Genomic DNA, 26722 nt, shown 5'->3' with positions numbered 1-26722 from the left:
AGTGTTAAGTCATTTATTTGTGTTCTTTCCGATTTTTTGATGTAGGCACTTAGAGCTATAAACTTCCCTCTAAGAACCGCTTTCAACATGTCCCAGAGGTTTTGTTGTGTCATATTGTCCTTTTCATTTAGTTCCAGGAATACTTTTATTTCTTTTTAATTTCTGTTTTGACCCATTCATCATTCAGGAGTGTGTGGTTTACTCTCTATGTGTCCATGTGGTTACTGGGGTTTCTTCTGGTGTGGATTTTAAGCTCATAATCGCTGAGCCATTTCTCCAGCCATCATGTTGTAGATTTTTGAACTATTTGAAAGGTGCTTATATGACAGAAGATGTCTCTTGTCTTTGTCTAAATCCTTCAGTGTCTACTTCCTAAGAGCAAGCACTTTCTCTTCTGTGACTGCAGTGTGGTTAGCAAGCTCAGGACATTAACAGTTGGGATAATACTATGATCTCACCTATAGGTGGTATTTTCCCAATTTTCTCAATAATGTCCTTTATATCCTTTCTTGCTAAAATTCTGGTTCAACCCAAATCACACATTACATTAGTTATTATGATTCTATTAAAACAGTCCTTCAAATAAGATTAAAAGACCAAAAAAAGAAAAAAAAAGAAAAGAAAACTCCAAGACCATGGCATTTTTCAGCCCAAAGTATAGTTGGGATTGGTTGTGTACCTCTGCTTCACCTGATGAATCCTATTCGATCTTTAAGAATAGCCTACCTAGCCTGAAATGAGGCACAAAGTAGAAAAAAATCAAGGCGGGGACAAATAAATAATAGCTATACCAACTGAATAATCAAGCTAAGTCACTCACCTTATAGTCTACATTATTTTGCCCAATTTCTCCATTAACCAAACTAGCATACTTGCTAAGTTACCCGTTTGTTTGGCATTCTGCAGAGTACTTGAGGACGTGTCTAGTTTAAAGTTGTTAAAAAACTGCCAGTACACCTTGTGATTTCCTATTACCTATGGCCTTTGGAGAAGGAATGCCATCAGATGGCTAGCAGAAGATGACAGGAGCCTGGTTCCTTCTTTTGTGCCTGAGCTGGGTTTACATTATCTGTGGCTGCTCTTTCCTACTGGACCAGGTTTTCTGATTATGTCACCTGAAACTGAAGTCCGGTTTTGCTGGATAAGTGTGGGCTCAAGTAGATGTGGCAGTATATTGGTTCACCTGAACATAGAAACGTCAAGAAGATGGTGGAGAGTTCCAGAAGTTACTATGGAGAACAAAGTATAACAGTGGAGAGGGAGGGTGGGCTCTTAATTGGTCCTGAGTAGCATATGCCACAGATGATGCCTTTAGACTGGCCTTATACCCTGAAGCCCAAAGAAGCCCAGATTCCCTCTGGATCGAAACTCAGAACGTGGTAATACATTTCTTATGTTGCAAAGAGGTCATATTTCCTGGCACTGGCACTCTGGCCCCACCACATATTAGGACAGATGGCACTGTATTTCAGCCCCTGGCTTGTCATTATGTGGCAGCTATTGCTGTTGCCGAGCCATGGTAGGACACTGAAGTGATTTTTTTCCAGCAAATGTTGATGTTCTTCTCTGAGGGTATGCTTTATTTCCAAAACGCAGCCCTTAAAGAATCATTCACTTGGTCAGACAACAGAAGTCCTAGGTGACTGTGGCATTCTGTTTTGGCTTCTTAAATCATTGTAATGGATAGCCTCAGGTATAGTCCTATAATTCCTGGGTTCCCAGGCTATACCATTTAACTTATTATTATTATATTATTGTTATTACTACTACTACTACTACTACTACTATTACTATTATTACTATTATTATTGTATGTGTGTGAGAGAGAGAGAGAGAGAATGTGTGGAAGTCAGTTGAACCAGTGTCCAGTCTACAAAGATGAGGGTCAACACAGAGAAAACATTTCCTCCATGCTTCCAAGCAAAGCCAGCCATTGTTGAGTAGGACCTTTGACTTATCTTCACGTACATGGAACTGGTAAAAGAAAGGAGCCAGGGTCTCCTCCCAAGCCCATGTGACTCCTGAGGAACAGGTCCTCAAATGGTTTTAAGAGTAAAAACAAATTGGTTTATTTGGGCCAACTATAGGGTCTTAAAAACCCAAAAGGAAAGTATAACCAAAGATTAAAGGGGTCAGTAAAATTTTTTAAGAGTCCATATGTATAGCTAAAGCCTACATAACAAGAAACAGTGCCAGACAGGAGATACCTTCTTTTGAGTTGTTGGCCAGGGTGGCTCAAGAGACTCCTAGACAGTAACCCAGCATAGAACTGGGAAAAATGAACAGCAGACCCCAATTTTTTGAAAGAGATGTATCTTTGGTCTGGAAATTGTTACTGAATATGTTAAAGCTGTAATGAAATGCTTCTTCTAATCATGTGGTTATTAAATTAAGAAAAGGATGTACGGAGGTCGGAGGACAACTATGGGGTCAGTTCTTTCCTTCCACCTTTATGTGAGTTCTGAAGATTTGAACTCAGGTCACCAGGCTTGTGTAGCAAGGGTCTTTACCTGCTGAGCCATCTCACTGGCCCCCAGGTTGTATGTTTAAATAAGAACACTTCAAACACAGCCAGGTGTGGTGGTGTATACCTTTAATACCAGCACTTGAAAGGCAAAGGCAAGGGGAATCTGTGTGAGATCAAGACCAGCCTGGTCTACACAGTGAGTTCTAGGCTAGCTGGGGCTACAGAGAAAGCCCATCTTAAAAAATTTTTAAAAAGAAAAAGAAAAAAAAACCAAAACAAACACACACACAAAATCACTTTAGCCAACTTGTCATTTTTGATTCATCCTCAATAGGAGTAAATTTTGAACTCTTATGTTTTCAAGGCTGAGAGGTTGTAAATTAAGTTCCAGAGGCTGGGACCCAAGCTGCTGTATTCTAAATCAGGCTGGCAGAGGAGTGGGATAATAAATATTGAAGGTTTTGTGCAGCCTCAGTTGCAATGGTCCAGCTCTAATGTTGCATGACAGCTGCTACAGGATACCTGCATGCATGCGTGTGGCTGTGCTGCTAGAGTGCTGTCTTCAGAAAGAGGCAGTAGGCGGGATTAAGCCCATGGGCCATCTGGTGCTGACTCCTGCTCTGACTTATGCTCTAAGGGCAATATCATCCATAGGGCTCTTGGGTTCAAGTAATATTAGGCCTAGACTTTGGCAGTGTGATCTTCTCTGAGTCAGAAGGTAAGACATGAAGGAAAAAGGTCTAAGGGAAGTAGGAAGAGGTTCAGAAAGGGGGAATAAGGCCCTAAGGAACATTGAGTAGGAGACAAAAAATATGAACAGTTCTTTTGTAATCAAGGAGTTAATATTTGCAGAAGGGACTGCGGAGAAAGCTCATTTGGTAAAGTGCTTGCTCGGCAAGCATGAGGAACTGACTTTGATCCCCAGCACCTGCATAAAGGCTGGATACTTCTCCGTCTGCCTGTAATCCCAGAACTGAGGAGGCAGAGGCAGGAGGATTCCAGGAGCTTGTGGCCAAACAAGCTAGCTGACTCAGTGAGCTCCAGGATCAGTGAAAGACCCTACCTCAAAAAATAAAGTGGCGAGCAATTGAGGAAGACACCTGACATTGTCCTCTGACCTCTGTGTGCATGTGCATTTACGCTTGTACACACACACATGTGAACATATACACATACATGCACACAAAAATAAATATGTGCTAGGTGTGGTGTTGCACGTCTTTTAGTCCCAGCACCCGGGAGGCAGAGGAATACCAGTCTCTGAGATCAAGGCCAGCCAGGTCTACATAGTGAGTTCCAGCCCAGCTGGTGCTGCAGGGATAAAAAAAAAAAAAAAAAAAAAAAAAAAAAAAAAAAAAGTGAAGTCTTTTCTGAAATTAAGTGTTGACTTTACAGAGGTAAGATATTGCTATTTTAGGCTGCCTGTAAACCTTAAACTCTTGCTCTTATTTTCATGTTTAGAAGCTATTTTTAGGTCCACTAGGTGTCAGTAGAATACAGAATTTTTGAGAATTCTGTGTGTGCAGCCCTTCAGGCCCCCATGAAGAGTTTGCTGCCTCTGGAGTGTTTGCAGGAGCAGATGTTCTCTCAATAATGTATGCTCTATTTGAAAAACAAGTGATTTAATTTAATTAGGCTTCCTCTCAATAACAACAATTCCATAATGCATGCCAACAGACTTTTGGAAGCTTTACCACAGCTTTTAGGGGTGGTAGAGTATGCATGCAAATGAAAAACAGGCCTGTGATTCAAACAAGATGCAATATCTGTGCATCTAAGTCAGTTAAGGAATCAGCCCAGTTTTCAAATCAGACCCCTTGGTAAGAAGTCCAATAACATGATTGGATCTGTAATCCATCCAGCCAGGTGTGGCCTCCCTCCTGCCTCATGAACATACACATTCATGTGCATGCAAGCATGCAAACAAGAACACACTCACTGGCTCAGCAGTTCCCCAGAGGCCCACATGTCAAAGGGACTGGAGACTGCCAAGACCACACAGGCTTTCATTTCATTGTGTTCTTTTGTGGGCAAACAGGACAGTGAAAGAATTAACCAGCACAAGGTGCCCAGGTGACACCAGCTGATGAATTAGAGATCGAAGAGAGGGTACCTCATCTGTTCCTGATGTCCAGGCCTTTGGCTGTCTTAGAATCAGACACTGTTGGATTTGTAAAGGAAGATGGGTCAGTATAACCTCTCTGAAAAGGGATTTTGTAACCCGTTTAAACTTCAGGGCCTGTATCTCTGAATTTATCCCATGTATTATGAAAACATCACAAATGTCAGAAAAGATTATGTTCAAGGATAACCGTACAGTGGTAGGATAGTAAAAATACAAGATTAACTTAAATATCCTTTGGTAGGACATTGATTTTATTATTATTATTATAGTAATGGCTCAATTGTTAATGCGATTCAGTTATTGTTAATTCAGTTATTACCAAATTGGGTACTTCTGTCATGGAAAATTGTGTAATTAAGCAGATTATGAAACAATACATATAATAGGATCCCAGTGTTGTTGAAATGTGAATATATGTACATTTGGACCCCGGAAGGACACGCAGCAAGGGCCTAACTGCTTATCTGTGCATAGTGGGATTATAATTGAAGCATTTTTCTTGATGTCGATGTTGGCAGATGGTGGAGGCAGCAGCATCTCACTGAGTGCTTTGGAAGGCCAAGGACCCCCACAGCCAACTGTTAGTGGACTTAGGGTCACAGTCTATGCCCCGGTAAGCCAGGGTCAGCCACCTGTCCTTGATAAGCCGTTTAAAACAGCCAAATTAAATATCGAAAAGCAGACAGAGCAAGCTTTCTCTTCTAGCTTGAGATTGCTGGGGGAATTCCAGTTTCTTGTTTCAGTAGTTTATTGTTTCCAACACTCTGCCAGCTAAAGTGAGGGCCACAAATGTATCTTTAATCTCTTCATCTCTGCCAGGCTGGTTATACAACTACTTCTCCCACAGGTCTAGCAAAGTGTCTGCACCCCTTTTTGACTGGGGGATAAACACTGTCTCATGAGTACATATTGCTTTTCTGTGTTATCTCCAAGTGAGAGGACTGTCCAGTACAAGCCCTAGTGTCCTACGCCTTGGTCCTGGACCAGTGTATGGAGTAAAATGCTCACCCAGCCTCCCTGTCATGTTTCCCAGAAACCTCTTGAGTCCCACTGGACTTGTGTATATCTAGTTGAAGTTACTTCTTTGTATTTTGGAGCAGAGGGATTAACATGCAAGATGTTCCCCTGGCGTGTCTTCTTTTCCTCACATCCCCCATCAACGGTGCCATTGCTGGATGTCTCTTGGTGTCTAGCTCAGCAGGAGTTTCCTTTGTTTACATTAAGATGGACTGGAGTGCAAATGTCTGGGGCCTCACTGACCTTACATTCCAACATCCAGGGCCTGTTGTAGGGAGGTCAGTTGCTGGCTGGCCCCCAGCAACCCCTTCTTCCTCTTCAGTGCTCTGCCTATGGCTTATGCTCTGGGCTCCTTCCAGTGCATGACCTGCTGTGGGTCTGTGTCTTGTCTCCTTTGATCCCTATGAACTTACTGTCACAAGTCCTAAGTGGGAAAGTCTTTTCCTAGAGGAGTAATGATTACTGTTTCTCTTGGCCTATGAGGGTGGGGGTAGCGTACTCCTCTCTCTGTCTACCTTTTGGTTTGGGAGTGGAGACATCTATTGTTGCAGAGCTAGCGATAAGAGACTCTTCCTCTGTTTTGCCTGCTACCAAACTCCTACTGCGCCTGAAGCTTACCTGTTTATATCCTTGTCCATCATTAGGGCAAAGTACAAAGACATGATGAAAAGCTAGGGCTTTAGGGCTGGGTGGACCTGACTTCAAATTCTGGACTTGCCATTTGCCAGCTGTTCTATAGGAGAGTGACCAAAGGTCTCTGTGCATGTTTCTGGGAAAGCACAGTGGGGTAATAATGTAGGTGCTCCTGACTAATGATGGGGTTTCATCCTGGTAAATCAATCAGGAGTTGAAAACTTTTGATGAGAACAGGAGATAGAAATTGGTCAAGCACAGTTCTTGCTGGAGGCCAGAAATACCAGGAGAGAGTTCTGGTTCCTGTATTTTGTTTTTTAAAAATCTAAATTAGCACTTCTGCCTAAATGCTATAAATGACTGCGGGACAGAAACTGAGGAGACACCTGGTTGGGCCAACTAGACTGACCAGCTCTTCTGCTTCTCTGTCTCACCCAGTTTCTGTCATAAGTCCCACAGACTTAGCAGCTTGATGGTGCCCTATTTCTCGGACCCCACAGAATTCTCATTCATCCCCCCCTTCTCTTTTTCTTAAGCTCCTTCCTATGAATCTATAATAAACTTCCTTCAAAACTCACTCTCTGTGGTCTGTGAATTTCATTCTTTTTTATTTAGATTTTTTTTTTTTGGTCTTTTTTGAGATAGGGTCTCCCTGTAGCCTCAGCTGGCCTGGAACTTGCTATGTAGACCAGGCTGGCCTTGAACTCATAGAGAGCCTCCTGCCTCTACCTCTCCAGTGCTGGGACTAAAGGTGTGCACCACCAGGCCTGGAAAATTTCATTCTTTTTTTTTAAAAAATAAGATTTTATTTTTATTTATGTGTATGTATGTATGGCACGAGTATATGGGTTCCCTTGGAGGCCAGAAGAGGATGTGGGAACTCTTGGACCTGGAGTTACAGGCAGTTATGAACTGCCTGATAATGTGTGCCAGGAACTGAACTCTGGTTTTCTGGAAGAACTTAGGTGCTCTTAACCACTGAGCTATCTTTCCAGCCCTATGAATTTCATTCTTTGAATTATCAAGGCAAGGACCTGAAAGCAACTGGCTTGGGGTGATTTTGGTGGTGGTTGAGTTTTTCTGAATCCTAGCTTTTTAAGAAAGGCTCTGTCTTTTTCAAAGATACTCCAATATATCTGTATCACTTTGTAATTTGAAAGTATAAACAAGGCATGATGAAGCATGCTTGTAATTTTGGCACTTGAGAGGTAGAGTTTAGAGGATCAAGAATTAAAAGCCAGCCTTGGCTATATAGCAAGTTCAAGGCCAGTCTGGACTACATGAGACCCTGTCTCAAAATAAAAACAATAAACAAGAACAAAGCGTTTAGTATATCTAACCTAAACCTATAGAGCATCAGAGGTTGGTCTAGTCTATTTTGGGTATGCTCCTCATACTTAGAAAATAACCTAACATGAAGCCTATTTGACATTAGTGTGTTGGATATGTCATATCATTTACTGAATACTGTATTGAAATAACAAAACAGAACAGATGTGCTTTCATGCCATCATAAAGTCAAAAACTTTCACTTGACAATCTAAACCATTATTAAGTCAAATACCTTTCTCATAAGATTGTTGTGTGGATTTTTTTGTATGCATGTGTGTATGTATATGTACATGTGTATATGCACATGTACACATAGGCCAGAGGTTGACATTGAGTGTCGTTCTAGTTGCTGTCCACCTTATTTTTGAAAAAAGTCTCTCATTGAACTTGAAGCTCTCTAATTCAGCTAGACTGGCAGCCACCAAGCCCCAGAGATCTTCCTGTCTCTACCTCCCTAGTGCTGGGCTTATTATAGAAGGATGCCACCATACATGCTTTTTACATGGGATCAAACCCAGGTCCTCTTGCTTGTGTAGCAAGAACATTACCAACTCAGCCATCTCCCTAGCCCCTGTTGTGTAGAGTTTTGAAAATGCTGTATGTGGGACTGGAGAGATGGCTCCATGGTTAAGAGCACTGGCTGCTCTTACAGGGGCCCAGGTCTTGTTCCCAGCACCCACATTGCAGTTCCAGGGGATCTGATGCCCTCTTTTGACCTTTGCAGGCATTGCATGCATGTGGTGTATTTATATACATGCAGGCAAAACACTCATACACATAAAATAAAAATAAATGCAGCGTGAACGCCAGGTGTGGTGATGCATGCCTTTAATCCCATTCCTCAGGAGGCAGAGACAGGCAGAGCTCTGTGAGGTCTTCAAGATCAGCCTGGTCTACATAGTGATCTCTAGCTGGGCTGGGACTAGGGATACCCTGCCAAAAAACAAAACAAAACAAAAAACCCCAAAATAAATGCAGCATGAAAAACATTTAGCCCAGTGCCTGATTGTTTGTAAGCACTCACTAAATGCCCACTGTGAGGCTGTTCTCCACAGTGCATCCCAGCACTTTGCTAAAGCATTTGCTGAAGGAATTTATATAGTGAGTAAGGTTCCGAGGCCTTCTTGGAGCCCAGAAATAATGATGTTCTGAGTCTAGGTCTGATCTTGCATAGACTGCCTGCTCTGGACAATAAAGTGAATGAAGCCTACTTTTTAAAATTATGTGTATGAATGTTTTGCCTGCATGTATATAAGTATACCTGTGATGTCCAGTGCTTGTGGAGGCCAGAAGATGTCAGACCTCCTGGAAGTGGGAGTTATGAATGGTTGTTAGTTGCCAGGTGGGAGCTCGGAATTGAACCCAGGTCCTCTGGAAGAGCAGCCACAGTCCTCTTAATTGCTGAGCCATCTCTCCAGCCCCCAAGTCTACTTCTTGAGAATATGTGCTTTCATAGTTGCATTTGTTGAATCCTTTGGGGGTGATTGTGATATCCTGCTCAGATTGCTTCACTTATTTTTATTAATTGTTGGGATAACCGTGAGAACTTGAAATAGTAGATAGGGTTGATATATGATGCCAGTGCAGATGGGGAAGCAAGTTCAACCTCTGAGATGTAGTGTGTGTCGGATTATTTTTCTTTTTTTTTCTTCCTATCCTTTTTGAGGAGAGCAAGATTCTAGACTGAAAATGAAAAATTAGATTCTAGTATGATCAAATTGAGTCAAAGAAGTGTGCCTTTCAGAAGTCCTTGAGGTTTTCTGGAATTCAAGTTTAATGGGTGAAGAAGCCAAAATACGACCATCCTATTCAAGTTCTAGGATTTATTTTTTAACTTTTTAAATTTTTTTGACCTTTTTGTTGTGATCCTATGGAGATGTTTGATACATCTTATGTCAACAGCCTTTTAAATTTTGTATTGGTCTACTTAAAAATTACCATCTTGGGTCTGGAGAGATAACTCAGCAGTTAAGAACACTGGTTGTTCTTGCAGAGGACCCCGGTTCGAATCTCAGCACCCACATGGCAGCTAACAACTGTCCGTAAGTCCAGTCCCAGAGGATCTGCCTCTTCCGTCCTCCGCGGGCATTGCATGACACAGGTGCACTTACACACGCAGGCAATACATGCATACACATAAAATAAAAATAGTAAATAAGATATTTTTTAAAAATTACCATCTTTGAGGAAAATATTCCAGCCTGTAGCAAGTCCTCTTCCATTTCCAGCCCTTGGGATGTCCCTGAATGCTAAGTTGTTGTCACAGTGATGGGACTGTAGGTTGGGTCTCTTCCTCTGCTTCTTCTGCTCTCTCAGTGGGTAAAGAGCACCATTTAACAGGTCCCTCAAGGATATTTAGGCAATCTTCATGGAAGGAGTTGGTGTCTCAGGGGTCAACCCTTCCAGCTAGGTCTTTTCAAACAAAAAGTAGCAAAAATGTTAACGGTTTCTTCCTGTCTTTTTAGATCTGATGTTTTGAAGTGGCTTCCTGCTTCTCTGCTGTTTGTGGGTATAATCTATGCCGGGTCCAGAGCCTTGTCCAGACTGGTAAGTGTTAGAAATTTTGGGGGGACAACCCCTCTCTCCTTGTCCCCTTTGTGTTTTAATTTATTGAACCTGGCATCAACTGGGGACAAGCATCACCTTGAAGGTAAAACTAGATCAGAAAGCAGAGGCATTGCTTAGCTTTCTTTAGCTGTGATTCAAATACCTGAGAGAAAACTTATGTGGAGAAATTTATTTTGGCTCAGGGTTTCAGAGTATGTAGTCCTTGCCTTTGCTGATTCTGGGTCTGTGGTAAGGCCGTCATGACAGTGGAGCATGTGGTAGAGGCTGTTCATCTCATCCTAGTCAGGAAGCAGAGAGAGATGGAATGTGGGGACTGGGAGTACCTTTCAAAGGTCCCAGTGACCCAGTTCCTCCATCTAGGTCTCACCTCTTCAAGTTTCCAGACTCTTCCAAAATAGTACCACCAGCTAGAAACCAAGCTTTCAAAACGCGAGCCCTTTCAAGGGGACACTTCATATCCAAATCATAATAGAAACAAGTCTTGGGCTTCGGCTAACATGGAATATTTGTCCTCATTTTGCTGAATTGAAGATAACCAGAAAATAGGGCAGAGCCAGCTTGCTTCTGAGGAGTTGGAACTCGGTGGATTGGTAAAATGGCTCATAGGATTCTGAATTCAGTTGTGGACACAAATGCCTGCATGACACAGAGATGGCGAGTGAAATAAGTTATCTGTTCTGGCTTCCCATCCACCTGTTCCGAGCATTGAGCTCCTCAAATATGTGGACTGTGAAAAACAAAGCTGTTTCCATATTGATTATTTAGAAGTCCCAGACTGTTGTTATTTTGCTAGTGAAAGAGACTTTATTAAAACCACCACGGACAGAGGTGCTAGTCTAATTTGCTTTCCATTGTGGCTATAATTGACCAAAACCAACTTGAAGAGAGGGTTTCTTTTTTAATTTTATTATTTTTATTTTATGTGTATGCATGTATTGCCTGCATGTAGGTAAGTACACCCGTGTCGTGAAATGCTTGCATTGGTCAGAAGAGGCTGTCAGATCCCCTGGAACTGGCATTATGGACAGTTGTTAGCTGCCGTGTAGGTGCTGGGATTTGAACCCAGGTCTTCTGCAAGAACAATCAGTGTGCTTAACCGCTGAGCCATCTCTCCAGCCCCAAGGAAATGTTTTCTTTGGCTTACAAGTTATAGTCCATCATTAGGGAAAACCAAGGTAGAAACTCAAGGGTGGGAGCTTGAAGTAGAAACCAATTGAAGAAAGCTGCTTATTGGTCTGCTTCCTCCAGTTTGCCCAGTGTCCTTCTACAGCCCAAGCCCTGCTGCTTAGGGATGGCACTGCCCACAGAGGGCTGGGTCCACCTGTATCAATTAACAATTAAGAAAATGCCTCACAGATATGGCCACAGGCCAATCTGATCTAGGCAATTCTTTAGTTGAGGGTCCCTCTTCCCAGGTGACTCTAGGTTGTATTAATGCCCCCAGCTTCCGTATACCCTGTTTTTAATCTCAGAAAATGTCCCATGTTCTGACTTTTGAAAAAAGTCAGGATTTTCAAATGAATTCAGCCTTTTTATAGTGTTTGCTGTTATGTTAGTCCCCAACATTTCAGATATAAAACCAGTAAAAACAAAGTCTGCCTAACTGGGTAACAATGTTATTGTTATTACAACTTCAAGGTTACAAAATAGCAGCAGAGCATGTAATTTGGAAATGAAGTCATCATTTTTCCTTCATGAGTCATACACATAAAAAGATGGATTGATGTGTTTTGGAGGGTGGAAACTTCCTGGGTGGGCCCAAGAATTGCCCCTCCCCCACTGCCTCTTCTTGGTTTCATGAGGCTTGAAATTTTTTTTTAAGTTCTTGATAGTTATGGGCGGCAGAATTTTAAAGGTTGAGTCGGTCAGGTTTTAGGTTTATAAAAATAATGTTTTTTGTCCAGTGATTTTTCAGTTTTTCAGAGTGATTTCCTTTTTGTTGTTTTATTTTTTAGTGTGTGTATGTTTGTTGTTTTTCTTTTTGAGACAAAGTATCTCATAGTTTCAACTAGACTAGCCAGCAGGCCGGTGAGGACCCTGGGCTCTGCCTATCAGGCCGGTGAGGACCCTAGGCTCTGCCTATCTCTACCCCTCCAGCACTGGGGTTACTGGAGTGTACCTCCGCACCTGGGTTTACCTGGGTTCTGGTGATCTCCGGGCCTCATGCTGGTGCATCAAGCACTTTATCCACTGAGCCATCTTCCCAGCCCTCCTTTGTATCTTTATATGATTCTCATAATCACTGGGCAAGTGAGGGATGAGGCCGATGCCAGTCACGTAACACAGGAACTGCTGTAGGTGCAGAAAGTCTTGCTAGCCTGCTCTAGTCCCAGGTAGTGGCTGAGCTTCTGACTTCCCATGTTTTATTTTCTTCAGATTTGCCTTTTTAAGAACCAAAGGATATAGACTTTGTTTTTTTTTTTGGGGGGGGGGTCTTTCTGAGACAGGGTCTCTCTGTAGCCCCAGCTGACCTGGAACTCTCTATATAGACCAGGCTGGCCTCAAACTCACAGAGATCTGCCTGCCTCTGCCCACAAGCCTGACTTTAGACTTTGTTTTTTAAGACAGTCCTGCTAGGTAGCTCATTCTGGCTTTAAATTTACAATCCTAACCTCAGGCTTGAGTGGTGGATGGGATCACAGGTGTGCCACCATGCCTAGCTACTTAGAATCTTTTGATACTGTAAGAACCTCACCAGAGAATTTAAAATTCCTAAGAGGCATAAAGGGCGATGGCCCTGGCTGGGCTCCTGCTGGACGAAGAAGGCATCTTCTCCCTCACTGGCTTCCAGGACTTCATGTTCCTTACGGGACATCAGAAACTAAGTGCTCGAACCTGAAGGAGACTGTTCTATGCCTTGGACTTGGAGACTGACTGCTGCCTGGAGGAGCTCTTCGGCCCCGTGGGCAGACATTGCTGTGGAACTACTTCAGAAGGCAGCACCCAGCGCTATTCAATGACTCCAGAAGAAATACGTAGCTCATGTGTCCTGGGAGGCTTGCATCTCCCTTTGTGCTATGATGCTAGCTCTGGTGTACATTGAGCGAAACCCAGACTACCTGCAGCATGTATCATCCTCTGACTTGTTTTTGATCTCCATGATGGTGGCCAGTAAATACCTCTGACGAAGGGGAGGAGGAGGAAGTCTTCAATGATGAGTGGGGAGCTGCTGAGGGAGTGGTTGTGCCTACTCTCAATGCCTTGGAAAGGGGCTTCTTGAGTGCCATGGATTGGTGTCTCTATACTGACCCTCGGGAGATCTTTGAGGTTCTGAATTGGCTAGAGAGCAGCGTGGCTGAACAGCAAGCATGGTGGCATGGCTGGTACACCTATACAGACCTGTGTGTGCTGCTGGAGCAGCCAGCATGGCAGCTGTCTCTTGGTTCCCTCTGCCAGCGACTGGTGAAGCTGTCCAGCTTGTTGGCTGTGGCATATGTGAGCAGTGTCGCCCTGACTCTGGCATCGATGGCTGTAATACACCAGTCCTTGGGGCTGTCCTGAAGCACCCCACCGGGTTCTCCTGACCTCAGACTTGTCCCTAAAGCCTCTTGGAGCCCTGCATACCTTCTGTGCCACAGTGCCTGCCATCTACTACTAATGTCTCCAGTTGCCTGGAATGCGACATAGGGCTTTGTTCACTCTGGGGCAGTCTTCTGGCCTCACACACCCTCCACTGCCTCCCCTAGACCCTCCTGCCCCACCTACTCTTCTCCATAACTGCCCCTTTTGCCAGAAGCTCGAGACCTGCCCCCAGACTGCTGCACCTGCTGCCCCCCTAATCATTCTGTCTCTGTTGGGCCTTCCCGCTCCTTTTACCATACCCATGGCCTAGGCCCACCTTGGCTTTGGAGCCCTGTGGTCCCTCCATTCCTCCAACCCCGACAGTGTTCCCTTTTTAGTGTCATGGAGTTGGCCTACCTCAAGTCTTTCATTTTCCCAGGTTAGATAGGACTCTGAGGAATGCATTTAGAGGGCTCGGGAGTCCCCAAGAACCTGGAAGAGGAGAAACTTGATTTAGATTTTTGCCACCTCTCTGGGTCCTTGGCTAGTCCTCTGTCCTCCTAGGTAGGACCATACAGGGTTGTGGGTCAGAGGAAAAGGTCATTCACTCTCCTGGACCTCAGAGGCTAGCTGGTAGGCCAAGACACTGATGGTGCCTGGGGTACCTTCAGCTCAGTGAGTAGGGGCATGCCACAGATCTCTGCCTATTTCTGCCTCCCCAGAGTTTGTCTAGACTTTTGCTTTTAAGTTTCCTAGGATGGAAAGGTGTAAAGGTGAGAGGTAGGGGAAGTAGGGTGAGGGGAGGAAGAAAGCATTGATTGACATGGGCCTGTGTGATGTCCCTGTAGCAGGAAAACCAGGGACTGATGGTCCCAGGTGGGAGCTGCAGGAAGGCTTCCTGTGGTGGGAAAGCGTGCCACACCCATCCCTTGGATGTAGTCTTTACAGCCAAGTGGGTCTTTCAACCTTGTCCTTTTGTCTTCAACCTCAGTTCCCTGCTCCAAGGCATCCCCTCTTCTGGTTCCTCTCCAGGTGTTCTTTTCACAGGTCTCTCTGGCCACTGCTTTGTATCTGGGTGTTTCATGCTTTTTGTAGAACTGAGGTTTCAATAAACAGTTTCTGTTGAGAAAAAGAAAAAAAAAAAAAAGAAAGCTCACAAACTAGAGCTGGGTGTGGTGGCAGACACCGGTAGTACCAGCACTTACTTAGGAGGCAGAGGCAGGCGGATCTCTGTGAGTTCAAGGCCAGTTCTACATAGTAAGTTCTAGGTCATCTAGAGCTACAGGGAAACCCTGTTTCAAAAAAGCCAAAGTGGGGGGGGGAAGGCTCACAAACTAGTCCAAGCAACAGGGAAACAAACTGGTTTGTAGAAGTAAACAACAACCGCAACAACAAAACAACAAAACTATAGTGTAGAGACTTCGGGCATGGCTGGATCCAGAGGTGGCAGTGACATACCCAGAATCCGGGTTCTTTCTTTAGGTCTTTCAGTTCTATTCTGTATCTTTCCCAATTTCACAGTCCACTACCCCACCCACACACATGCCTTTGGGTGTCGTTATTTTGGACTCACCTCCTCACAACTTCATAGGGAAACTATTTTCCTAGTGGCTCCTGCATGAGTCCCAGGCTTCACTTAGGTTGGATCAATTGACACAGCCCCAGCATCTCTTCACAGTTCTTTGTTTTTACAGAGCTGTTTAGACACATTCCTAGGGCAGATAAACACCAGGCTCTCACATAGTTTGTGTTGGCAAGTAGAGCTTCAGTGTGTTGGTGCCAGACTGTCAGTTAATGAATCCAAGAGGAATTGGGGGGAAGTGCTTAATTAAAGTCTGTGTGTATTGTTATGCAAAACACTTTTGTGTAGCTCTGCTCCAGAAAGGCCTCAAAGTTCTGTTTTCCCATATGCAGCTCCTGGGAGAACCTGAGCAAACTGCTGGGATCTTGTGAGGAGTTCTCTGTCGGTTTTTCCACCTCCAGCTCATGACTGAATGATACGCAGAGATAAGGGAGAGAGATTAATCTATTTGGTTTTCGTTTTGTCTTTTGAGCAGAGTCTCATATGTTCCAGGCTGGCCTCAAACTCTCTGTATAGCTGAAGCTGATCTTGAACTTCAGATTCAAGATTCATCTCCTGAGTGCTGGGATTACAGACATGCACTACCATGTCTGGTTTATGCTGTGCTGGGGCTGGAACCCAGGGCCTCATGCTTGATCTTTGGTGATAGGATATGTGTTCAGCTTCAGCCCTAAACACACTGGTCAGTTGAGCTGACTTTTGGTTCACAGCAAGATTTCTTGAAGAAGGAAGCAGTGCATTGAATTCCATTGCCGTTTAGGTGCTAGGCAAACAGTCTATCGACTGAGCTATACCCTTAACCCCAGGAGATTTGTTCTCATATCTATTTAATGAATAGCTACTTGGACCTACTGTGTTCTTCTAAACTTTTTAAAAATTTTATTTCTTTTTTATTTTATGTGTGTGTGTGTGTGTATTGCCTGCATGAAGGTTAGTGTACCTGTGTCGTGCAATGCCCGTGGAGGTCAGAAGAGGCTGTCGGATCCCCTGAGACTGGAGTTACGGACAGTTGTTAGCTGCCATTTGGGTGCTGGGATTCGAACCCAGGTCTTCTGCAGAAACAACCAGTGTTCTTAACCGCTGAGCCATCTCTTCAGCCCTGGACCTATTGTGTTCTTAACAGAAGACCTAGTTTCTGACCTTGAGGAACTTACAGGGGTGTGCACCTGTGAGAGATACAATTCCTAAGGGAACAGCTACCATTGAATGTTCAGTGTTAAGTATGTGCCATAGGTACTGCCTATTGCCAATCATCTCTCTTTTTTTTTTTTTTTTTTTTTTTTTTTTTGAGACAGGTTTCCCTGTAGTCCCAGCTGGCCTGGAACTCACTATGTAGACTAGGCTGGACTTGCTCTCACAGAGAGCAAGTAACCTCAAGTACTGAGATTAAAGGAGTGTACCTGGCTTGGTTGCCCATCTTGATGACGCATGAGTTGGACTTCCTCTTCTTTAATTTTTATCTTATTTTAGGATTTAAAACTTTTTATTATGTGTATGAATATTTTGCCTTCATGTATGCAAATGTACCACATGCCTGCAGTGCCTGGATCTCCTGAAACTGGAGTTACTGGAGGGTTGTTAGCCCCCATATGGGTACTAGGACTCGAACCCAGGTCCTCTGCAAGAGCAGCCAGTGCTCTTAACCTCTGAGCCATCGCTTTAGCTCCCTTACTCTCTTTTCTGCACGAGCTGATTTGCACCTGACTACCAGCTTTCCTACACTGGCTGAGGTCACAGTGATGATGGCTATCATGTCACGGATGTCAGTCTTTGAACAGAAAAACCCTGATGGGTCTTTATTACCCTACTAAATCTCTGTGAAATTGCAGGCCAGAAACCTTTTCAGTAAGACAGGATGGCCTCAAAGCCCGCACTGCTGATTAGCACAGACATTGGATTGAGAGGCCAGCCTAGTGCAGGTGATTTGGCTCCTGTATGCTTTCCTGCATAGGGAAGGCTAGGGGTCTGAAATGCAGGCTAGGCACCTTAACAGGACTGGGGTTTTTTCTCTTCCTTCTCTCCCTCCCTCTCTTTTCCTTCTTTCCTTTTTCCCATCCTTCCTTTTTTGGGGGGAGGGGTGACAAGTTGTCTTGTAGCCCAGGCTGGCCACAAACTCCACTATGTAACAGAGGATGACCTTGACTATCTCCAGCTTCCAGTGCTAGGATTATAGGCATGTGCCACACCTGGCCTTGGAATTGCTTTTCTTGCCCAGCTCTGTGAACTTTGCCTTTCTGCTCGGCTCGTCATGGTTTCTGTCTTTCCTGAGCACAGTGTTCATTCAACATGTGGAGATGAGATGGAGGGAGGTGTTGAGGAAACACACATGGGTAATTAAACCCACAGGAATCAAATTACTCAGTTGAGTAAAATGAAATTTATGGGTTCCCCTCTCTTATTGTCTGTCTTCACATAAGGGAATTGGGATCCAGGAAGGAAAGGAATCTAAGTGTCAGTGTAGAAGGAGGCTGCCCTGATGTCTGTCAGTGTAGAATGGAGGCTGCCCTCTTCCTCCCTCTCCCCTCTTCCTCCCTCTCTTCCTGCTTCTCTTCCTGCCTCCCTCCCTGCCTTCCATGGTACTGATAGTTGAGCTCTGGGCTTTGCACATGTAAGTAAGCACTCCATCACTAAGTTTCATACTCAGTTCTTTCATGCTATTTTCTTTTTAAAAATATTAATTCTTTGAGAATGTCTACATGTATACCATGTGTTTTGATCATATTCATGCCCACTTTCCCCTAACTCCTCATTGATCCCCAACCCCTTCACCCCTTCCAACTTCATGTCCTCTTTTTTTTTTTTTTTTTGAGACAGGGTCTCCCTGTAGCCCCAGCTGGCCTGGATTTGCTATGTAGACCAGGCTGGCCTGGAACTCACAGAGATCTGCCTGCCTCTGCCTCCCAAGTGCTGGGATTAAAGGCGTGCACTACCACGCCAGCCTCTTTATTTTTTTTTAATAGTACATTGAGTCCAGTTTGTGCTACCCACATACTCATGGGTATGGGGCCATCTATTAGAGAGTGGTCAATCTACCAGGGACTGCACCCTCCCCTAGAAGCCATCAGACACCAATAGCTCCTCAGCTAGGGGTGGGGTCTCATGAGCCCCTCCCACCTCTATACTAGAGTGTTGACTGGCTTGATCTTGTGCAGGTCTTATGTAGGCAAGCACAGCTGGTGTGAATTCATTAGTGGAGAGGTCCTGTCATGTCCAGAAGACACTGTTTTGCTTCAGTCCTCTGGCTCTTACAATCTTTCTACTTTTGTCTGAGTGGTCTCTGAACCATGGAGTGGCTGGTGGGGGATGTGATACAGATGTTCCATTTGTGGCTGAGCACTACCAACACTTATTCTCTGCACTTTGACCAGCTGTGAGTTTCTATGTTAACCACTGTTCACTACACAAAGAAACTTCTCTGAAGACTGAGAGCTATACTCATCTATGAGCATAGAGATATGAATTTAGAGGGCAGTTGGATGCTGTTTTCTTATCAAGGTGATTGGAGCCTAATTATAACTATTGTTTATGAAAATGTGAGCTCTGTGGCAATATAGTAAACCCCTCCCAAAATTGTCATTATCTTCTTATTCTATCCAAAATGTTTCCCATATTAAAACTAAACTAGGGTTTAGTTTAGGTTGACTTTGAATATGACAGTGACTTCTTGGAAATGACACTAAAGGCATAGGCAACAAAAGAAAAAATAGACCAAACTGGACTTTATTAAAGTGAAAAACTTGGGGCTGGAGAGATGGCTCAGCAGTTAAGAGCACTGGCTGCTATTGCAGAGGACCTGGGCTTGATTCCCAGCACCCACATGGTGGCTAACAACCATCTGTAACTCCAGTTCCAGGGGAATCTGATGCTCTTTTCTGACCTTCTTGGGCATTGCATGACACGGGAGCACTTATACACATGCAGGCAACACACCCATATACACAAAAATAATAAATAAAATTTTTTTTTGGTCTTTTTGAGACAGAGCCTCCCCGTAGCCCAAGCTGGCTTAGAACTCACTATGTAGACCAGGCTGGCCTTGAATTCACCGAGATCTGCCTGCCTCTGCCTCCCAAGTGCTGGGATTAAAGGTGCGTACCACCACACCTGGTATAAATAAAATACTTTAAATGAAAAACTTTGCTGCATCAAAGGATATAATGAACAAAGTAGAAAGTAGATCTGTAGAATGAGAGAAAATATTTTCAAATCACTTATCTGATACTGGATTAATATACAGACCATAGGGAGAATGCCTAAAACGCAATAGCAAGAACCCAAACAACCTGATTTCAAAATGGGCAAAATACTTAGACACCCGTCTCTAAAGATGATATATAAATGGCTGACACAAGGCTTCTCAGCATCATTAATCACTAAGAAGATGCAAATATAAAGCATAGGAAACACTTCTTCATTCCCGTTAGAATGGTTGTTACCAAACAAGCGCTGGTAAGGATGCAGAGTAGTTGGGATGCTTGTGTGTTACTGCCAGAAATCTAAATTTGTTTGACTGCTACTGAAAACAGTAGGGTAGGCCCTGAACAAACTAAAATTTGACAGGTGTGGTGGCTTACACCTGTAATCCTGGCACTCAGGATGCTGAGGCAGGAGGACGACCATGAGTTCAAGGCCATCCTGGGTTACACAGTGAATTCCAGGTTAGCCTAGGCTACAGTGTAAGACTGAATCTCAAAAACCAAACACCTCTCAAGGTTGCTTTCTGTGATGAGGGCCTGGAGTACAACTATTTGATATAATACATTAAAGCCATCCCCACATATTAATCACCCAGTGAGAAGAATGCAGGACTGTCATTCTTTTACAAAAACTAAGAAGCTAACCCAGGGACCCAGTGAGATGGCTCTATGGGTAAAAGTGCCCGAGGACCTGAGTTCGATCTCTGGGACCCTCATGGAAAAGGAAAACTGACTCTTGTCTCTCACATGTTGTCCTCTGATCTCCACATGTGTGCTGTGTCACGTACATGCACACACTCCCTCAGCCCCTGCATGCACACCAAATAAAATGTAATAAAATTAAAAGCAACAAGCTAACCCAGGTCTTGTGCTCCACTGAGGGACATACATCCCTATACAGAGTGACCAAAGGCCATGGCTATAGGCAGGATTAGGGTCTTCCATGGAAAAATTTTCTGAGATGTCAAAACTCCACTCTAGAAAGCATGGGAATAATGACAAATTTCTAAGTTATTGTTAACGTTTGTCTTGACACCTGAAAAAACATTTATTGATATGTGGATGAAGTATTAAATTTTTAGTTGATGGACTCTTAAGAATAAATGCATTACAGATAGTACACCCAGGTAATTAAACGAATTGGCCTGCGGTGTAATCTGATCAATTACATCTTGGCAGATTTGTGTCCAGAATCATGATTTGGGCTTTATGGCGGTTGATGTTGGAACTTTTGTTGTCCAGCCCATCCATAGTCTTGAGCATGTGAAATAAACTAATTTTTAGTCATCTTTAGGAGCAAGCAAATATCTAGAATACGAAAGTGGTTTCTGCTAGGGGTGTGGTTCAGCAGTAGAGTGCTTGCCTAGTATATAGGAGGTCCTGGGTTTAAACCTCAACAATTAAAAAAATGCCTAGTCTGGTGTGGTGGCGCATACCTTTAATCTCAATACTCAAAAGGCAGAGGCAGGTAGATCTCTGTGACTTCAAGGCCAGCTCGGTCTATGTGAGGAGTTTCAGGTCAGCTAGGGCTATGTAGTGAGACCCTGTCTTAACAAAACAAAATAAACAAAAACCTCTAATTCAGTAAAAAGTGATTTCAAGTGATTAAGAGGGAGATTAAAAAACAAACACTATATTCCTATTCCTCAGTTTCCTCATCTGTATAATGGGGATGTTAATGGTAGCTAGCTCATAGAATTATGAAGTTTCACTATGTGGAAGTGATTATGCCTGGTACATTGTAAGCCCTCCATGTATTTTATCTACTATTATTACTGTTATCATTTCTTAGAATTTTTAACAAAAGTAGGTCCTGTTGAAATTAACTCTATAAAGATAATGAAGGGCAGGTGTTGTGGTTTGAATGTGAAATGTCCCTTATAGGCTCATGTGTCTGAACACTTGGTCCCCATCTGGTGGCACTGTATTGGAAGGTTGTGGAACCTTCAGGAGATGGAGCTTTGCCATGGAAAGTGGGTCACTGGAGGTGGGCCTTGAGCTTTGATAACCTGGCCCTACTTCCTCTCTGCTCTCTGCTTCCTGACTACAGATGCAGTGTGACCAGCCACACCATGCTCCTGCCTCTGTGACTTCCCTGCCATGATGGGCTGTATCCCTCATACTGTAATCCAGATTATATCTTTCTTCCCTTAAATTGCTTCTTGTCAAGTATTTGGTCACAGCATTGGGAATAGTAGCTAATACAGTAGGTTTTCCAAAAGAATCAGTTACTAGAGTCTCCTGAACTGATGCAGGGCAGTTTAGATTGGGGGAGATAAGTAAAGCTGCAAAGTGTCTTAATGCTGTTTTATAAGAAAAAAATTTATTTTATGTGTATACACACCTTCAAGTTTGTATGTTCACCACGTGTATGCAGTGCCCATGGAGTCCAGAAAAGGGCATTTGATCCTCTGAGACTGGAGTTGTAGATGGTATGAGTTACTGTGTGTGTGCTGGGAACTGAACCCTGGTCCTCTTTAAGAGCAGCAAGTATTCTTAACTGCTGAGCCATCTCTCTAATCCCCTAATACTGTTTTTTTCATTTGTTTGTTTTGTTTTGTTCTGTTTTATTTTGTTTTTTACGTATCTCTATTCAGGTGGATGGAATCTAGCTGGCCAGTTGTAGACTAGCTGTTTCTAACACTTGCTGGCTTTTCAGTAGGGAGAATGGCTTGAAATTTTCAGATTTAAAATTAAAGAATCAGATATTCTTTTTTCTAAAATGGCATAGATTTTTCTTGGAGTTCACTCATTTTAGAACTTAGTAGTTTTGGGCTGGAGAGTTGGCTTACTGGCTAAGAGCACTGACTGCTCTTGCAGAGGACCCGGGTTCGATTCCCAGCACCCACATGGTGGCTATGAACTGCCTTAACTCCAGTTCCAGGGGAATCTTGACACAGGTGCACTCACATACATGCAGGCAATACATTCATACACATAAAATAAAAATTAAAAAAATTTTTTTTTTAATTTTTAGTGCTACCAGGATTTTTTTAAATTTTAATTTTAATTCATTTGTTTATTTATTTTTGATACAGAGTTATCTGTCATTCTGTAGCCCCAGACTAGCCTGGAATTCACTCTGTAGCCCAGGCTAAACTTGAACTAGTAGTAATCCTCAGCCTTTGCTTCCTGAGTGCTGGAAGCACAACCATGACCAACATAGCTGGCTAGCTGCCAGGATTTGGCTTATAGTATCCATGTTGAACTTTTTAGTTGCAGGCTCACTGGGTACCTGACATAAGTTGAGTATCATTAGGTCAAAGTTGGGAGCATAGGCTTTGCAGCCAGGCCTGGATTGGAGTCAGGGCTCTGCCTCTGATTGGCTGTGAACACTGGAACAACTTGCCTGGTCTTTCTCGAAGCCTGAAGCCTTGGTGTCTTTGTCTATATAAGAATCACATCTGCTTGTAGAGTTGTTGGGAGGTTTAAGTCAGAGAACGCCAATAAAACAATTGGCCCATGCTTAACACACTGTTGGCAGCCATTGTTAGTGTGCTTTGAAATCAATTCTAGTAGACAGATAGATCCTTTTCTGGAATCTGTAAGGGTGGGGCCTAGGGAGATTGAGAAAATTGCCCACTCTTCGTAAAATTGAGAAAATTAAGGCTCCTCCAAGTTTACAATTCTGGAGTTCTGTAATCTCAGTCCTAAACCTGATCTCATTTCTGATTTTCCATAGTCAAGGAGGCCAAAACCATTACTTTTGAGAAAAGTAATGCGAAAAGCTATTTAAAATTTCTTCATTTGCTCGGCTCCAGGTCACCCTGTCTCACTTGCTTCTATATGCCACATGACTTACCTGTTTAAGCTGTCTGAGATTTTCTTCTCTTTTCTTTGAGGCAGGATCTTGCTGTGTAGACCAGGCTGGCCTTGAGCTCTAGATTCTCCTGCCTCACTCTTCTCAGGGTGTGTGCCGCTATACGTGGTGGTGGTGGGGGGGGGTCTCTTTGGCTCTCCTCTCAAACCAAGGATTAGAAGTCCAGGACCTGATTTTATCAGACATGGAGCCAGCTTGTCTGCATAAAGACAAGCTTGCAACAAAAAAAGAAAAAGAAAAACAAACAAAAAAAAAACCCTTTAATATCTTAAAACACATAAGACTAAAACATGGAAGTTTACAAGGAATAAGAAACACAAAGGAAAAATAAGATAATAGAAAAGAATTAAAATATGATTTTGGTGGGCTTTTCCTGCTGTTGTTTTTTGAGACAGCGTCTCTCAGTAGCCCCAACTGGCCTGGAACTCACTATGTAAACTAGTCTGGCTTTGATCTCACAGAGATCCATCTGCCTCTGTCTCCTGAGGGCTGGGATTAAAGGCATGCAGCACCACACCTAATCTAAAATCGTATTTTTTTAAAAAAAATGTGTATTCGTGTATTGCCTGCATGTAGGTAAGTGCACCAGTGTCGTGCAATGCCTGCAGAGGTCAGAGAGGCTGTTGAATCCCCAGGGACTGGAGTTACGGACAGTTGTAAGCTGCCATGTGGGTGCTGGGATTCGAACCCGAGTCTTCTGCAAGAACAACCAGTATTCTTGCAGAACCGCTGAGCCATCTCTCCAGCCCCCTAAAATCTGATTTTTAATGGGAGAAAAAAAATGAGTTGAACTGTTAAAGATAAGTAAAGGCAGAAAATGTTATTTTAAAGAAGGAAGAAAAATATAAGACATGGGTTAAAAGGGAAATGAAACAGGGAAGGTAAAACAGATACTGAACTAGAGCAGGGCTATAGAGTCATAGAAATAAAAGGGTAAATGTGTATCCTTCATAAAGAATAAAGCCAAGCCAGCATGGTGGCTGACACCTGTGATCCCAGCACTAGAGAGACAGAGGCAGGAGGACCCATTGCAGTTTCCAGGCTCACCAGAGCTGCATAGAAAGTCTGGTCTCAAAAACCCACCTAGAAGCAGGTGAGGGGCATGATCTAAACCAGAACAGTTTATGCAGGTGGTTCTCTGCAGAGGGGTAGGGTGGCCTGCCAGCTGGTGATGACTAATTCTGTGTAGGGCTCCTAAGATGCTTATCAACATCCTCAACAGCATCCTCTACCCATGTGAGGCTGTGGTTCTTCCCAGCAGCCGTAGGATATAGCTGTTGCTGTCTCCATACCACAAAGGAAGACTTCAGAGTTGGATATGGGGCTTGTTCCTTCATCCATGAGTGAAGGAGCTGGAGTGTGAGGCCCAGGCCGATGTCAAACCTGTGATATTATTCTTGATTGTCAACCGCCTTCCAGGAGCCATCATTATGTTTGTCAGTGCTAAAGACAATGCCTGAACCCTTAATCCTTCCTCTCAACCTTGTCAATCTTTCTGTCAAGTTAGGAGAGACCGCCATTATTAGCAAATGTGCAGCAGGGATCTGCATAGGGTAAGACAGCCCTCTGTAGGGTTTCTTTTCTTTTTATTGAAACAGGATCTGAGTATCTAGTCCTGGCTGGCCTGGAACTCGCTATGTAGACCAGGCTGACCTTGAACTCAACAGAGATTTATTTGCTTCTGTTTCCTAAGTGCTGGGACTAAAGTCATACACCATCATGCTAGACTAGTGTTACATTTTTTGTCCCTCCCTCCCTCCCTTCCTCTGTTCCCAGTTATTCACACATTCACCTCTGTTCCATCTCCAAAATATTTCCCGAATGCGGCTACTTTTCTCCATCTTTACTGTGCTACCAACTTCGGGCTTCCCTGTCTGCTCGCTCAGATTAACTTCTTTTTTAAAAAGAAATTTATTTTTATTTTGTGTAGATGAGTGTAAGCCTGCATGTAGGTGGGTGCACCAGTGTCGTGCAATGCCTGCGGAGGAACTGGAGTTACAGACAGTTGTTAGCCGCCATGTGGGTGCTGGGACTCAAACCCAGGTCCTCTGCAAGAGCAGCCAGTGCTCTTAATCACTGAGCCATCTCTCAGCCCCTCAGATTAACTTCCTGTAATTGCTGTAACAAATTTGCAAGGACCTTTTTTTGGTGGTTGTTATACAAAGGAACATGGACAGACCTCAGGGATTAAGATGTGGATATCTTTTAGAGGGATGTTTTTCAGCCTGCAGTACCCCTAGTACCCCTGGACTTTGGCAGTCGTCTCTGCTGCCTTTGCCGAGTTTCTTCTTTAAACATAATATATTCATGCCACGGTCTGCCTTAAAACTCTTCAGTGGCTCCTGGAACCCTCAGGACAGTTGTAATTCCCCAATATGGCCTGTGATGACCTCTCCACTTTTTCTCCTACCATTTTCCTCTTCATTCTTTTCCACATATGCTCAACTTCCTCTAGTTCTTAGGGGAGCTGATTTTGTCTCTCCTCTGGGCCTCTGAGCCCTCCTCTGCCTGTAAAACTTGCCACCTCCTCTGTGTTTCAATTTACCAAGCATTCAGCTCTCAGGCTTTGTTTCCTCCATGAAGGCTTGCTTTTCCCTGGCTGGGTTAGCCATCTTGCTGGTGCTCCATCTGACCTCCCACTTGCTGGGAATAGGCTCCCTACAGTATGTCCGCTTTGTTCACGAGATTTGTTTATCTGCCATGGTGCATGATTCACATGTGGTGCTTAAAAATGTGGATTAAAAAAAACCTGTAAGAGAGGAGACTTATCCTCTACTCCACCAAGAATAATGTTCCAGCAAAGCACTAGTCTAGGAGAGTCTTTGCTGGAGAGACTGTGTGGGTGCTGAATGTTCCTACACATCTTATTTTTATCTTTTTAACAAAATATTATTTTTATTTTATGTGTATGAGTGTTATGCCTGCATGTAGGTAAGTGCACCCGTGTAGTGCAATGCCCGAGGAGGATAGAAGAGGCTGTTGGATCCCCTAGAACTGGAGTTACGGACGGTTGTTAGCTGCCATGTAGGTGCTGGGATTTGAACCCGAGTCTTCTGCAAGAACAATCAGTGTTCTTAACTGCTGAGCCATCTCTCCAGCCCCCACATCTTATTCTTATTTTTTTTTTTAAATAAGGAATTATGTAGCTGGGAGGTGGGAGAGAGTATTTTCATGATTGTTACTCTGTTTGCTTGCAGGCCGTTCCTGTGTTTTTCATTTTGCATAATGTAGCTGAAGTTCTCATCTGTGGGTACCAGAAATACTTCTGGAAAGAGGTAAATGATCAAGCAAAGTGCTAGTTTCATATCCCTTGCTTTAAATTCCAAAGACCCACTTTTCATTTGATGGCTGGAATGCGAGTCCTTTCCTCCCACCAGTTTCCAATGAAGACATCTGCTAGTGGTCACCGATCTCAGATGACCCAGCTTTGGCATTGCTCAGCCAGTCACACATGCATGCTGCATGCTGATGGGAATGCAAC

The 26722-nt window shown here is 43.6% G+C and overlaps 1 protein-coding gene and 1 pseudogene across 7 annotated transcripts in view; both read left to right on the top strand.

The window, feature by feature from the left end:
* The window catches only part of Tmem241 (transmembrane protein 241), a gene marked incomplete at its 5' end in the record, with an annotated part of 121622 nt that overhangs the window by 14092 nt on the left and 80808 nt on the right, over nucleotides 1-26722 (top strand). For 6 of the 7 annotated variants that reach the window (XR_003851829.1, XM_029570696.1, XM_008847610.3 and 3 more), the window contains 2 exon segments: nucleotides 10040-10121; nucleotides 26439-26516. Coding sequence is in view for 6 of the 7 variants with exons in the window: in XM_029570696.1 (XP_029426556.1) it covers nucleotides 10040-10121; nucleotides 26439-26516 (160 nt within the window). 7 annotated transcript variants of the gene reach the window in all.
* LOC103745672 lies at nucleotides 12874-14087 on the top strand (annotated as a pseudogene).

This window comes from Nannospalax galili, unplaced genomic scaffold (assembly GCF_000622305.1).
Source record: "Nannospalax galili isolate Female #2095 unplaced genomic scaffold, S.galili_v1.0 scaffold162, whole genome shotgun sequence".
NCBI lineage: Eukaryota > Metazoa > Chordata > Mammalia > Rodentia > Spalacidae > Nannospalax > Nannospalax galili.
Note: the sequence above shows the minus strand (reverse complement) of the source record. Positions and strands in the feature narration are given on the sequence as shown.